General features: G+C 42.4%; 1 protein-coding gene across 2 annotated transcripts in view; it reads right to left on the reverse strand.

Annotated features, from left to right (window-relative positions):
• mnat1 (MNAT1 component of CDK activating kinase) overlaps window positions 1-14,417 on the reverse strand; it is a 32,110-nt gene that overhangs the window by 13,544 nt on the left and 4,149 nt on the right. For both annotated transcript variants that reach the window (XM_084914263.1, XM_084914262.1), the window contains exons 2-6: window positions 12,288-12,440; window positions 11,831-11,904; window positions 10,763-10,866; window positions 10,389-10,529; window positions 9,186-9,317 (exon numbers count right to left, since the gene is read on the reverse strand). In XM_084914263.1, coding sequence (XP_084770389.1) covers window positions 9,186-9,317; window positions 10,389-10,529; window positions 10,763-10,866; window positions 11,831-11,904; window positions 12,288-12,440 — 604 coding nt within the window. The remainder of the gene's footprint in view (window positions 1-9,185; window positions 9,318-10,388; window positions 10,530-10,762; window positions 10,867-11,830; window positions 11,905-12,287; window positions 12,441-14,417) is intronic.

A 14,417-nucleotide genomic window follows, 5' to 3' on the forward strand; every position in this document is an offset into this window, starting at 1 on the left:
CCTACTGAAGGGTCGCAGATGCCAACAGACTTAATAAACTAATCCGTAAGGCCAGTAATGTTGTGGGGATGGAGCTGGACTCCCTCAAGGTGGTGTCGGAGAGGCGGATGCTGTCCAAGATAAAGACAATGTTGGAGAACACCTCCCACCCACTCCATGACATGCTGGTCAGTCACAGGAGCACGTTCAGTGAGAGACTGAGATTACCGAAAAGCACCACTGAACGACACAGCAAATCTTTCCTGCCTGTGGCCATCTCCCTGTACAACGCATCCACTTAACACACTGGTTACAGCTACAACTACACGTTTCTTTTCCAGCTATTTATTTATGAGTGACTTATATGTATGTATGTATGTATGTATGTATGTATGTATGTATGTATGTATATATATATATATATATATATATATATATATATATATATATATATATATACACACACACATGTATATATATATATGTATATATATATATATATATATTGTACTATTCTTAGTTAGCGTATTGTCTGTCTTGTCTTAATGTTGGTTTATAATGGAGCACTGTAACAAAAAATAATTTCCCCCAGGGATTAATAAAGTATTCTGATTCTGAATATGTTCAAATTACAAACGCTTGTAAATCTTATAAAAGTTGTTTACTTTTTCTTTTTTTTTAATCCAATCAATAATTACTCCGAGCTGAAATTTCAGTCAGACTATTCCAGTTCCTAATGCTCTTGACCGTGCAGATCGAGTAAGAAATACGAGACTTCTTCGGGATACTGCAGCATTGTTCGATTTGGGGCTCTGCCATCAAAGGGGAATTTCCACACAGCATCCGACCGCTATGTTTTCTCCAGCATTAAAGTAATGAGACTCATAAGACAAGCCTGATTCATGAAACAAACCTGGAATTAAAAAGGATGATGTTTAAACAAACATGAACTATTTTAGAGTGCAGCGAAGGACCTCAGAGACAAAGGGGAGATAAAAAGATAAGAGAGAAAGCCAAGAAGAAAAAAAAAAAAGTAGTGGGGGGGAGTATAAACAACAGAACACAGAGGGGAGTCGATGAAAACCAAACTAAACGAGTAACATGTGCCCTGCGGCCTCACACTGCCTGCCTTCACACATGCTTTGGCCCATATGAGCGCACGCACGGGGGAAATAGAGCAACCAAAACCTGAGCTGGAAGTTACAAAAGCACCAAAGACATGAGATGACAACACATGCAGAGTTTCCTTCCAGGTCCCAATAAAGCTGCTTTCATATGTGCACTTTTTCCCCCCATTAATCTGACAGCATCTGAACTGGTCCGCTTCATGTCTGAATGACAAACTTATCGCATTCAACAGTGCAAGTCTGAACTGCATGCAGTCACATTGACAGACAGGCATGCACAAGATTACGTCGTTTAGCTTAAGAAAGACGCAGCCAAAAGAATTTGAGAATCTGTACATGCTTTTGGAGATGCAGCAGCCTCGACGCAACTTTTACACAGAAATTCTGAATAAAGAGGTTTTTGATATTTCACCACCTCCACCTCATCATCTTGGCACAGATAAACAGGATGTTGTCGCGCGCCTAAATGCTGAAAACGGACAACTCAGAGCAGCGTAGAACGATAAATGCAACCCTACTGAAAGATGTTCACCAAAAAGAAAAGTAGGAGAGATAAGTAACAACAGTTATTGAAATACAGAAAGACAACAGATGAGTACAACATTGCATGAGAGCATTAAAATAAACTTCAGCTTTATTTATCTATTTTTCAAAATTCAAGAAGTTTCTTGTCATTTTGCATATTATTATTATACTTCTTCTTTTCATTATCATCATCATCATCATGCTATATCTCATCAGCATCATGTTTTATAGGACAAAAATACTTGGCCACATTCACATTACACCTAAAGTAGGTGCTCAGCCATGAAGCTCACAGTCCAGTTTCTGTGCTGATGTTAATGGCAGAGGAGGTTTGAGCTCTGCATGTACCGAGTTAGCACAGCATTGGCTTCTTTTTACGTCCTTTTACACACATGTGGCAATGGGACTGAAAAATGAAGAGGTGTGGACCAAGACTTTTGTCTACGTAGTGTATTTTGCATTATTTTTTAAAATTTCCTGCAACTTATTACAAAATACACTGCAAAAATAAATATATCTATCCTGACAATTATTTAACCACCGTTCATTCACCTCCGACCACATTAGGCCAGCATCATTTTTCCCTTACGATCCATAAAATAATCCAGATATTGAATTCATTATGGGCTAACTGTTAATAAAATAAAAACAACCCCACCCCCACCCCATATTACATTTACCTATAGGAAGTTAAACAGATGGATCTCGTCTGTTTCACGAAATCCTGCTTCCCAGAATAACTTTCAATTATTTTAACAGAACGAGTCTAAACCTGTTGCATTCAGCTGTGGTTTACACATGAAGGTGTGGGTGGCAACGGGGATAATGGCAGTTGCAGCACATTAACAGCAATAAAACAGCAATAAAAATTTTAAAAGTGGGTTTTTCCACAGAAGAAATTATGAAAGCTAAATATCAAATCACACCAAAACATTTCCTTATGATGTCACTGTCAGTTAAACGATATTTTTCTCTTCTTTCATCAAGTTTTTTTTTAATTTATATATTTTTTTTTTTATATACTTTGGATCACAAGAGATACTGTTCGACTGTAAGGGATGCCAAAAAACTGCTGGGTATCTGTTCTTGGCCAGATTGTCAACTGTAAATTCCCATTATATGCGAGTAAAGTAGAAAAAAATATATAATATATTTGCATTGCTAGTGTATAAACGCTGTTTCCTTTAAAACACTAGGCACACACGTTTCCATGGTTTTCATTCAACCTTTCACCCTGAGGTACCAGTGCTCCGTTATACCATCCTATCCATTCATCCAACGCAGAGGAGCCCCACCACAGGCTAATGAAATCCAGACCAATGAACGCAATCCCAGTCACTCTCACTCTCTTTTGCACTCTTTCAGACTGTTCATCCATCTTCTTTCAAACTTTCAGCACTGCTTAACTCCCCTACTGCGCACTCAAGGAGATGCACTGGGACAAAGGGAAGGTGGAAGGAGAAGCAGAAGAAGAAGAAGAAAACTCCTCAGTGGTGGTGTGGTAAAGAAAGAGCAGCAAATTGGCAGTTGCAGATGGCTGAAGAGCAGTAAATCAGACCACCTTCTTTTTTTTTTTTTCTTTTTTTTTTTAAAGTGGCAGACACAACAACCCAGCCCCCATTCTGGGGAAATTTCTTCTACATTCCTCTGCAAGGGCACCTTGAAAACTGGCACAGATGCATCAGCACCCACAAAAGCAGCCTTTAAAGATGTCCACGCAAACATAGTGACTTCTAATTATATTTACAGAAATGTGTAAATGAATGACTTGTAGTACATACAAAATGGTTTGAAAGAGAAAAAAAAAACTGAATGAATGCCCATAATGTAGAGCCGTGACCCCTCAGGACTGATTTCTCCTACAGCTAATACCACTGCTGAGGCTTTAATCGTGTGCACATCAAGTCAGTGTGACTTAGAAAACAGCATTCATACTCTAAGTCCTTCAGTTAAAGACAACGAGAGAGCGAGAGTGAGAGACCCCCAGCCAGACCCAGCAGAGCAGAAATGGCTGAGGGACTAAGGGGCTATTGAAACAACGCCCCAGCAAGAGCCAAAATAAACATCTGGTTTTATCATTATGGAGGCCCATCCTCCTACCTATACAACACAGTGTATTACAAGTTTGAGCATGTAACTGGTTTTAAGGCTCATATAATACCCCTGTGGCATTAAAGTGAAACTCTGGAGGCCATCAATCTTAATAAAACCGCAGGGGAGGATGATTTGAGGAAATCACCGTCATGCCAACGGGAGTACTTCAACTTACCCTGAATTTGTACCTCAACATTATCCGGTTGTACCACAACCAATTCCAAGTAAAACTGTTGCAGGTGTCTATCTGTTAACTGATGCAGGTAACAGGTGTGCTGGCTGATATTGTGCTTTAACATTACACATAAGTATTTATTTAGCGGGAATTGTTTTTAGGGGGTAGTTTCATTAATGGACTTTACTAAAGTAGCTGTGTGTTACAGAGCCTTTTCTGCCCCGTCTTCATTGAGTACATGAAGGAACACGTGGAATACTGATTTGATTTGCAGACTTTAAAAGATGTACAAATGAACTTGCAAAATCATCACTGGGAACTTGTTCCTGTTTTTGACTGTGTAAACATTTGTGCGTTGACTATTTTATTGTTGCAATTTTAATATGTTTGTCTGATGTAGGTGTCGCTTGTAAATGACACATTGAGTCTCAGTGGAACTACCTGTATAAATAAAGATAAAAAAAATAAAAATAATAAAAATAATCCTAATTACTGACATCATAGAGACCCAAAAGTAGAAAAATTGCGCCTGAAACCTAAAAATATAGGTAAACATTAAAGTAACTTTATAGGACTCTCATAAAAGTCACATAACTTTGAAAGTACTAGAATGTGTCATTAAAGGATTTACAAAAAAATATATGTTTTAATGGCATATTAAGCTATATTATTACTTGGCACTGACCATCAATGCTAAAGTATGATTAGAATAGGATTTAAAATGTGAGAACTGCGGTCAAACAAGGCTAAAGAAGAAGATCTTATACAGTGTTAACGATGCCAAACTTTAATCCAAAAAGCTCATTGGTCAACGGCTCAGATTGTGGGTCACAAGACCCCTCCACACACACACACACGGAACAATCGTCAGCACTCCCCGCCCATCCCACTCTCTCCCTTGACTTTGCAGCTCAGCAGGACACATCAAGGTTGCTGAGACTAACCTCTCCATCAGCACCTTCCCACAACATCCACGCACTCGCACACACAACCACATACACTCATGTGGTCCCCGAGGGTTTGGGAAGCCACAGCTCCAGAGCCATCGAGGCACTCGGCGCTAATGTAAATCCTGATAATGAGAACAATGGAAAAGGGGGAACAGTGGTTGGTTTTGCAGAGGGGATAAAAATAATAACCACGGTTCAGGGCCAGGCTAGTCCCAGCCCAACTCCAGTCCTCACTTCCACCTTCCGCACTGGTGCTGCCAGTGCTTCTGTATGGATAAAGAGCTTTGGGCTACCCAGCGGCCCACTAAGCAGCAAGTAGCAAGTGTAAAACTGCTTCCCATACAGTGCCTCAACTTGCCTTACAAGTTTAAATATAACTGCCTGACCAGTGGCAGCTGCCCCAGCGCAAAGCCCCTAAAGCTGACAACTTCTTTTTCCGCTGGGCTGGGCTGAAGCAGCTTGCCCAAGGGCTGCTGAGGCCAACCTAAACAGGGCCAAGCCGGGGCCAGAGGCAGAGGTGTGAATGCCCACATGTGCTGGTGCCAATCAGGGCTGACGGTTCTCTCTGAGGTGACCCCCCACCCCCACGCCAGCGCTTTCAACCCTGCGTGCCAGCAGTCCAATATAAAGGAAAAGACCAAAGGACAGAGTTTGTGCACTCTCCCACATAAAACATGCCACCTTTGGTTTGTGAATGCTGCAAGGTCAATAATCTCAGTATAAACAACATAATTTACCTGCATCTGTAAGAATTTGTGAATAAGGGATATAAAGATAACACTGAAGAAGAGCGAGTGGGGGTTGCATTAAGCATACAGCGACAAACTTGCAGGCAAAACAGGTTGGGCCAGTGTGCCAGAATGAAGTAAAGCAGAGCCTGCACAGCGCTGACAAGTGCGTCTACTGCGCAGAGGTCACCCTAGAGGACAACTTAACCAAGTGAAACAGGCCTGAGCAAACAAGCTCACAGCATGTCTGTGTGTGTTTGTGTTTGCTTGTGTTTTCTGTGGTATTCAAATTCCACAGCCTAAGAGTAGAATGGACTACAGCCAGAGAGGACCCGAGGTTATTTCAGCCAGCTACACGTCAATGTTTAGGTATAAACTTTCCACCCACATTTAGCCGATTGTGTGTGTGAGTTCCACTTTTGTTTATGTGTGCGCTTGCCTCCTGCTTTCATTAGGTGCCCATGCCGGCCCAGTCAGGTATGTCAGCTGCTCTCCTGCCTGTGAGGAGGGGATTGGGCCCCAGCAGCGCAGGAACCTGGGACCTTTCATTTAAGATGGCGCTGAAAGCTGCCCCCAAGGTGGAAAGATTCCCCATCGGTCAAAATGCTTTCAGGAATGGGACACTGTAGCAGCTGGGGGAAAAAAATAAAAAAAATCCCCAACTGCAAACACACACACACATTGTTTCACTGTAAAAATCTAAGAAAATGTACAGGTACAAATAAAGCAAGCACGCAAGAGTACAATAAAATCAAAGTAGATGTCATTTGTATGCTAATTATTACCCTCTGATTTTGTCAGAGCAGGTGCCGAGCATTGTGACTCTTGTCATTAAGCTTGGCACTGAGGCTCGTTTTATGTGTCAGACTACAACAAGCAACCTGTTTAAACAGCGAATAATCACCTCCCGCCCACACAGAGTGTCTCTTTTGATATCAGCGGACATCTATTTTAAAAGACACTTTATTCTTCAAAGGATGTTTACTCAGGTTGGCTAAGGAGGGGGTGTATTTATATGTGTGTGAGACACACGGGTAATGTGTGTCTCATGCTTCAATAGAGTCCCTACAAAGTAAAGGATTAGTGAGAGATTTCAGACCATTCCTAAGGCAAGACCAGGCCCATCCCACTTTAAAATCACACCTGGAATAAGACTACTTTCCCTGAGGATTGGTGAACTTCCTCAAACATCCGCTCAACAGCAATGGTAGTGAATAACCAGAAACATCAGGGCCAAGGTTGGAGTCCCCTTCACGAACTCCGAGAAAATCACTCTGGCAAAGAACAGAGCCAGCATGGCTGAGATGTCTCCATGCGTGTTTCCAGTTGACAACATATCACAACTAGGTGCAATATTAGATCACGCTTTAAATAAAGTCCGGAACGACTAGGAAGCTGAGGAATAACTGGCATCCCCAATTTCCAGCCCAAAGACAGGCAGATATGTCATTCCTCTGGTGACGGCTCACTTTGGCCACGGATGAAACAGCTGGCTGAAATACTGTTAAGGTGGCAGTATAGAGAGGGGTGTTGTGGGTACAGAGAGTCAGGGGCGCCGCACATTTGTGCTCCTGTGACTGGTGAACGTCACGTCGGCAAAAACATCCAAATGAAAAAAATCAAGAGGTCAAAAATGTGCTCCAAGTCCATTCATCACTGTCACATGAAACTGTTTCTTATTTGTGAGTGTATTTCACAAGCGATAACAGGACTTGTATTAATGAATACTTCATTGATTGATATTTCTAAGCAGTTTGGGAAAACTGTTAAAGTTTTCCAGGCCTAAAGCAAATACCTTTAAAAGTGCTTTTTTAAATATAAGACTTTGTTCTCGTGATAGAAAAAAAGGGTCCAAGGAAACCGGAGCCATTTATGCTTGAAAATTACAAAAATGACTAATCATTATAACAGTACATGATATCACAGTTACTAAAGAGATTGGCACATATTAGTCGTGCTTCAAAGCAAAATCATAGAAATGTGGCCCAGCTTTAAAAAAGTGTGTTTTTACATTCGTCTCTCCTAATTTCTGCTGAAGCAAAACTGAAACCCTGTTTGGAGCGAGGGACCAGAACCTAGCAGATAAATGAATTCCAGCAATCTCCAGGAATCTGCCGCTCTGTGCTGAAACCCCACCAAGTCAAACAGAAGTCATTCTTATGGACTGAGGTGAAGGGAAATCCAAACCCACACGTTCCTCTGACTCAAGTCTCTCGAGTCCAACAGCAGATGCATGGGAAGAACTCTACTCCACCAACAAGAGCACAGGGATGGGAAGATGAGGAGAAATGGGGAGAAAGAAGCAAGGAAAAACATGCACAGAACAAGCCAAGAGCAACATAATCATGCAGTTTCTCTCTCCATCAGCAACTTTTAACTTCACGCTGTATATTAAGGAGGTGAAAGTGAGAGTACTGAATCCCCCCGTATAGCTCAGTTCAATACTTTGAGTGGTGCTTTATGAGATAGTCCTTTCTTCAAAAATAGAGTTCAGTTCTACCCAAGTATGTCAAAACCTTGCTTCAGCTTGAGCTGAGGTGAGTACTAAGCAGATATCTCTCCCATGCACCACTGAACTGTGGGAAGACAACCATGCCTCATGAGGGTTGCTGTGAAAGGGGTGGGGATGATGACACAGCCTATCTCATCGCAGTAAAATGAAAATAAACGACTGAAAACCTGAGCTACAGCCAAATGGAAGGTCCCTCCAGACACGGTGCGTACAAAGCTGCAAGCTCAGAGTGGCCGCAACCCTGAGCCCACATGCTTTCTCTCTCTCTCTGTGGGACCTACTGCACACCCAGAGGAATGTGATGACATGAATGAAGAGGTGAGGGCCTCTTCCCACACTGAAGAAGCACCAAACATGGAGGAACATCCTCCTTTTCAAAGTGTGGCCATGTATGACACACTATTGTCAACAAGCAATCCGTGTAAAGTTTTGACACTAATGACCTCAACAGTTCAGATTCACCTTAGCGCACTGGGCAGAGGCATGTCACTATGTGTATTAACTGCCTCTTAAAACTTGATTGATGCTCATTTTGCTCTCACTGTTTTGCTGCTTGTCTTAGATCTTTGCAACACAAGTTCAGAGCAGCAAAGTTTAGTCTGTTGGACGAATGCTAACAAGCAAGCTTAGTCCAGGGCTTTGTATGAAAAGCAGTCGTTTTTTGTGTGTGTGATGTGTTGCCCAACCACAGTGGAAAGAAAAAAAATTAAAGCTGTTCTAAACAACCACAATTGTAAGCGAGGGAAAAAACCTTCCCAGATTATCATGGCGAACACTCTCAGGATTTAAATGGGACCTATTGTGCTCCGTCTAGAGCTCCATATTTTTATTCTTGAACTTCGCTGGAAAACCAGTGCATGATTTACAGCACAAAAATTATCCTTACTTAGCTCATGTAGGGTCATGATACAACCCCTCCATTCATTGTCAGGCTGAAACGAGCACTTTTGGCTCCATCCTCCTCAAAAGCTGCTTTTCTTTGAATTAGCAGCTCCTTGATGACCATATAAGTCATATCACTTCCTGTGTGTGTAAATAACACACATTCAGGATGAAAAGAGAAGTAGAAAACTACAATATGACTGTTGTACTTACCATATGGATTCCAGTTGAAAACAGACTGGTGGGCTTCACAGCCTGTTTCTGCTGCTCTATCTGGGTCTCAAGCTGGGCAGCGCGAACTTTGTGTTGAGCGAGTAAAAGGGTGGCAGGAAGCTGAGACTGCTCCTGGAGACAAAAAACGTAAATAGACTTTGTAAGTATTAATCTGAGTGTGTGAAATGTAACGTAGTAGTTCATTAAACATATCCCACCCATTGCTGGGTCACCATGAGCATGGGCTGCTTTCAGGCCAGCTGCCACAAAACTTTAGTAAGTCATATTAGCAAAACTGTGCCGCTGTCAGGGGACGCCGCTTCAAGTGCACTGCGCCGTCTTCACCTCCATTAAATGCAAGGTCGGACGTTTCAATTTCTTCAGTGGAGTATTGCCAAGCGCATAGATCTAAGAACACAAGCCTGGACACATTGTTCACTGTAGAGGTAGGACATTTTTGATGGGGTGAACTATAAAGGTGGGACAGCCTGGAGCTTTTGGTGCCATTTATCAATATGTCAGTAACAGTTAAATCAGTTTCCATACTATGGGTCCTCTTCTGACCATAAGAACTGACACATTTTACTCAAATGAGTGAAATGGCAGATAACAAATGTGAATCCAGCGTAGAGTACATGTTGTATTAGAGAAGAACAATAATCTAGTGTGTTTCAACTTCCTACTGATGTGTTTTATTGATTAGTTAGCCACTCCGGGAAACGGCAACATGCAGTCTAAATGTATTTGTTGATGTAATGTATGTGAGTGTTCACACATAAGAATAGCAAGCCTAGTGGCCACAGGGCCGTACAGATGTCAGAGCTCAGGAGAGCTCCCCTGGGGGTGTGTGAGAGCTGATCTCATCTGCCTACAGTCAACAGGCCCTGTGCCTTAAACAAACAAACACACAGCTTAGCCAGCTATCTGTGATGGTCCTTCAGCAGGCCGCTCTGCCGGAACAATAACTTTCAAAGCCTGCAGCTCAACACAATGGAGCCAATAGGCTTTGGAATCACAGAATGAGAACAATGCAACCTGCAGCACAATGACTGGTAATAAGCTCTTAATGATCTCACATCCACGAACCCTAGAGCCGAGCGCATGCACATCCGACATGGAACATCTGTCATAATGTGACTCGCTAATTGCATCACTAGATTTGTCATTACACATGCACACGGCCATGCAACATGTGCATCTCACCAGTTCGTCCAGCAGAGCCTGTTTGTTCTTCCTCTTGGCCTGTAGTTGCCTCTGCTCCTCCTGCAGCACCTCCAGTCGCCGCTGCTCATTGCTCTGCTGTTCCTGCAACAGAAGCTCCTCCAGCTCTTCCTGCTCCCGTGTCTGAGGAGGAGAGAGAGTCGGCAAGTTGGAAGAACCTGTCGCTTTATTGACCACGCGGCTGATTCTACAGAAGCTGTAGCACTGCCCTGTTGCACTTGATTCTACGCTTTGCCCTCTTAGACAAACAGAGCAGCTGGCTTTAAAATAAAAAAGCCCAGTGTTTATCTTAAATACAAGTGTCATTATTAGGTATTATCCTTTTATGAGGGAGGAAAACATTCAAAAGTACATACAAGCTTGGCCTTATTTCTCTGGATGACATCTCTGTTCTCTCTCTGGTACTGCTCCATCCTCAGCTTGGTGTTCTCCACGTCAACGTTGTTTGTCAGTTTATACACTGCGTGCAAAAGAACAGCCACTGTTGAACATATCAATCCATCAAAACTCACACTGTGGACAGAACCACTGTCTCCAAGTCCACAATACCGTTAATTAAACCCACTATCTAAATCCTCCAAATCATTTAAAACTGTACTCGAAATAACGACAAATTTATTCAACTGAAATGTTGAAATCAACATGCATGTGATATCTTAAACTCAGGGACGATGTAAAGAGGAGCTGAGTAGAAATTATTCATCATGACATTTTTCCCCCTCATTGGGCCGTCGAGCCAGCAGATCGCACTTTAACTGGCCCACAAAAAACAAGCCAATTTGATTATTTTATATGTTGCCAGATTAATCTATAACAATATATACTACAATTGATTAACACATATATATTTCATAATACAAATTAATATAATAAAGACCCGCTCATATACATGCTGTAGGTGTTGCTGCTAGAAAGAGACAATTTACAAGAAATATGCCAAATTTAATTATATAGAAGTTTATCTGCATACAGACAGCTTTCATTTTAGCTTCTGCTCAATTTAGCTCCACCCTCGCTGTGTAAAATAAACCAGCGGTGGATGGGAGAAGCATTTAAACTGTTTAAACCTGCAGTTTTCTAATGTGAAAATAAAAGTTGAGAAAAAAACCTCACAGGTGACTGGACTGATGGAAACAGCATCACTGGCCCAAATGGTATATCTATTTATTTATTTTAAGAAATACTCCATCAGTTTTATTTGTCTGTTTTTTTAAATGGATTTTTACACTGTTTTGCAGCTCTCCTAATACATCCAAGCTACAAGTTTACACTGACCTGCCAGTGAAGATGTGTGAACATTGTAAGTTCTGTTTCCTAATCTGTGGCCCCGGCTGACACTAATGCCTGTAAAACATCCTCTTGTGCAGCCAGAGTCAAGGAGAAATCATTAAACTAGTCTCAGCATGAAGCTTCCAAGCTCCTACCTATGTCCTCCACTTGCTCCAGATAATCGTTATATTCTCTCAGGCTGGGGAAGTCAAAATCTCTCTTGTTGTAACTGCAGAGAAACAAGAGAAGTGGTGATGCAAAAAAGTAAAACCTGGTGAGAGCAAATATGCACTGACATTAATAGCTTCCATTAAATCAACCATTTTATAATACCATGTCTGTATCCTGCCTAATAGGTGCACATTAGATGTCAATTAGGGGCTATTAAAGAACAGATAACAGGGAAGAGAGAGGAGGCAGGGAGGGGCTGAGAAGTAAAAATCTGGCAGAGAAAGAGCCTTCCCGTTTGAGCACCCCCGGGGAGATGCATTGTCTACAAAACAAACAGTGTAATGAGAAAGACAAAGGTAGCTTAAGAAGTGGGAGGAGGCATGGGATGACACATAAACACCAAGAACCACACCCCTCACCCTCACAGTCCCCCTCACTCACATCTTCAGCACTTTCTTACGAATCTCCACCTCCTTATCTACTGTTGGGTCCTCGAAGAGCTGCACGCGGAAGTTGCTCTTCCTCAAAGGCGTGTCGCACTGCACGCAGTTGCCCGAGCCGCGAACGAACAGCATCTCGACGCAGTTCTCGCATCTGCAACAAAAACAGGCATTAAACGGCAAGCTGAACTGCATTTTTTTTCCCCAGAGGTGACCCTCCTTGGGCACCTCTGAGAGTCAGTAGTAAGCACGCTTGTGTGGGCGTATGTGGCAATTTTCCTCAGAATAAAGCAGATTTGCGTTTGTGTGGGTTTTTTTTTTTAAATCTCTGTAAACCATCAGACACAATGGGTGATAATGGGGCACATGAATATTTCCTCTGAGTGCTCAAAGATGGCTGGGATTATGATTGGAATGTCGATTAGACTGCCTCCCGCTCTCAGAGAGGAGGAAATTAGCCCGACACCCCATCAGCGGAGCGTCTGTCTGCACTGGAAAAACATTTACTTTATTATTATTTCAACAGGCCTCAGTCATTTAGCCAAGTTGCATAATATGATAAAATCCAGCTTGGTAACTCATGGCATAGTCTATCATTACAGGAAAGGACCGAGTCTTATGTAATTTGGGAAATGCATAGAGATGAACAACAGCAGTATCTTACTTAAGCCGAACTGTCATTTAAACTAAAGCTTTTAATAAATCTGAAATATTTTAAACCTTTTTAAAAATGTATCCAAAAGTCATTCCAACCTTCCCCCACTTTCTTATTATTCCTGACATGGTGCCTAAATGAAAGGAGGCTGCAATGGAATAAACCACAATCTTAAACACCGTGGAAATCTAGGCTGTTACTGATCAAAGTATTTGCTATAAATCTGTTAAACGGCTACGTCTTTCCAAGGCAAAAATATGTAGCAGTACAGCAAAGTCATGATGAGTTTTTCAGGTGGCCTTTAGTTCCCCATATAAGCAACAATGAATCACAGCTCTCCTCGGTAAAGAGCGTGCCTTTAAACAAAAGGAAGAAACTATTTCAGGTTTAAAAAAAAAAAAAAAGAAACACAGGCCAAAACAGGAACTTCGTGCACCCTCACTGGAAACGCCATGGTAACCAATCAGCAGACCTACCTGAGGGCACAATTCTGTGCTTAGCCATCAATCAATCACACCTTTATGCAGGTAGGCGTTTACCCATCAGTCACACTCAAGTGAGTAGTGGACACCGAAGACAATGGGAATGTTCCTTTATCTCCCCTGATGGGGTGGAGAGCCTGGATAAACGTTTGCACAGTACACTCTTTTAATTAGGTCTCTGTGGAGCTTTATTTCAACAGGAATCCACCTTCCTGCTTGTGACCACCTCAAAAAAGACATCTGGTTTCCAAATAGCACTATCTGCTTTTGAGCATTTACAGTTTTCATAATAAAGTATAACAAAGCTAAAGGGGGGGGGAAACCCCGACTTCTTTTCACCACACGTCACTGATGGTATGGTTGAGTCATTTCTTCCCAAAAGTCAAACACTGGGCATGAGGCACTGGTGTCGAGTCAAAAGTTCTCCAGGGATGGAGCCTATTAGAACAATCATGACTGAGCCACCCTGCAAGACGTTTCACTTCATCAGCAGGATTTAAAGCAGAAAAAAAAGCAGTTAAAGGAGAAACTGCAGAGCCGTGGAGTTTGGCTGTTTATACCTAGCGTCTCACATAAGGGTCAAACAAGCCCAACCTGCAGAGTTGTGACACCAAAGCTTTCCAAGCAGCTATACAACAAACTGACGAAGCACCACGGAGGACTGTCTTACAAGCAGTTCAGCTTGGCTTACAAGAAGCAGCAATGTAAAAATGAAAGCTGAACGGCAGACAGAAACATCTGCGCCGTCCAGTTGGTGCTTCGGAGTCTGAAGTGCACCCTGGAAGAGGCAGATGTTCGCTGTGGCCTCAGGCTACAGGAGATCTATAGGCCTGGCCATATGGAGGTAGATGGAAGGATTCAGCTTGTTTCCACAGGCCCACAAAGAGCCCATTCATCAAAATGGGGCAAGGAGTGGGGTGTAGCTTGGCCCCCCGCCCCATAAATGGACCACACAACAGAACTCTCCAAAGTGGAAATCCTGTGTAACTCTAGA

The sequence above is a fragment of the Perissodus microlepis genome, chromosome 19 (assembly GCF_051167445.1).
Source record: "Perissodus microlepis isolate ML-2025 ecotype Zambia chromosome 19, ASM5116744v1, whole genome shotgun sequence".
Classification (NCBI taxonomy): Eukaryota; Metazoa; Chordata; class Actinopteri; order Cichliformes; family Cichlidae; genus Perissodus; species Perissodus microlepis.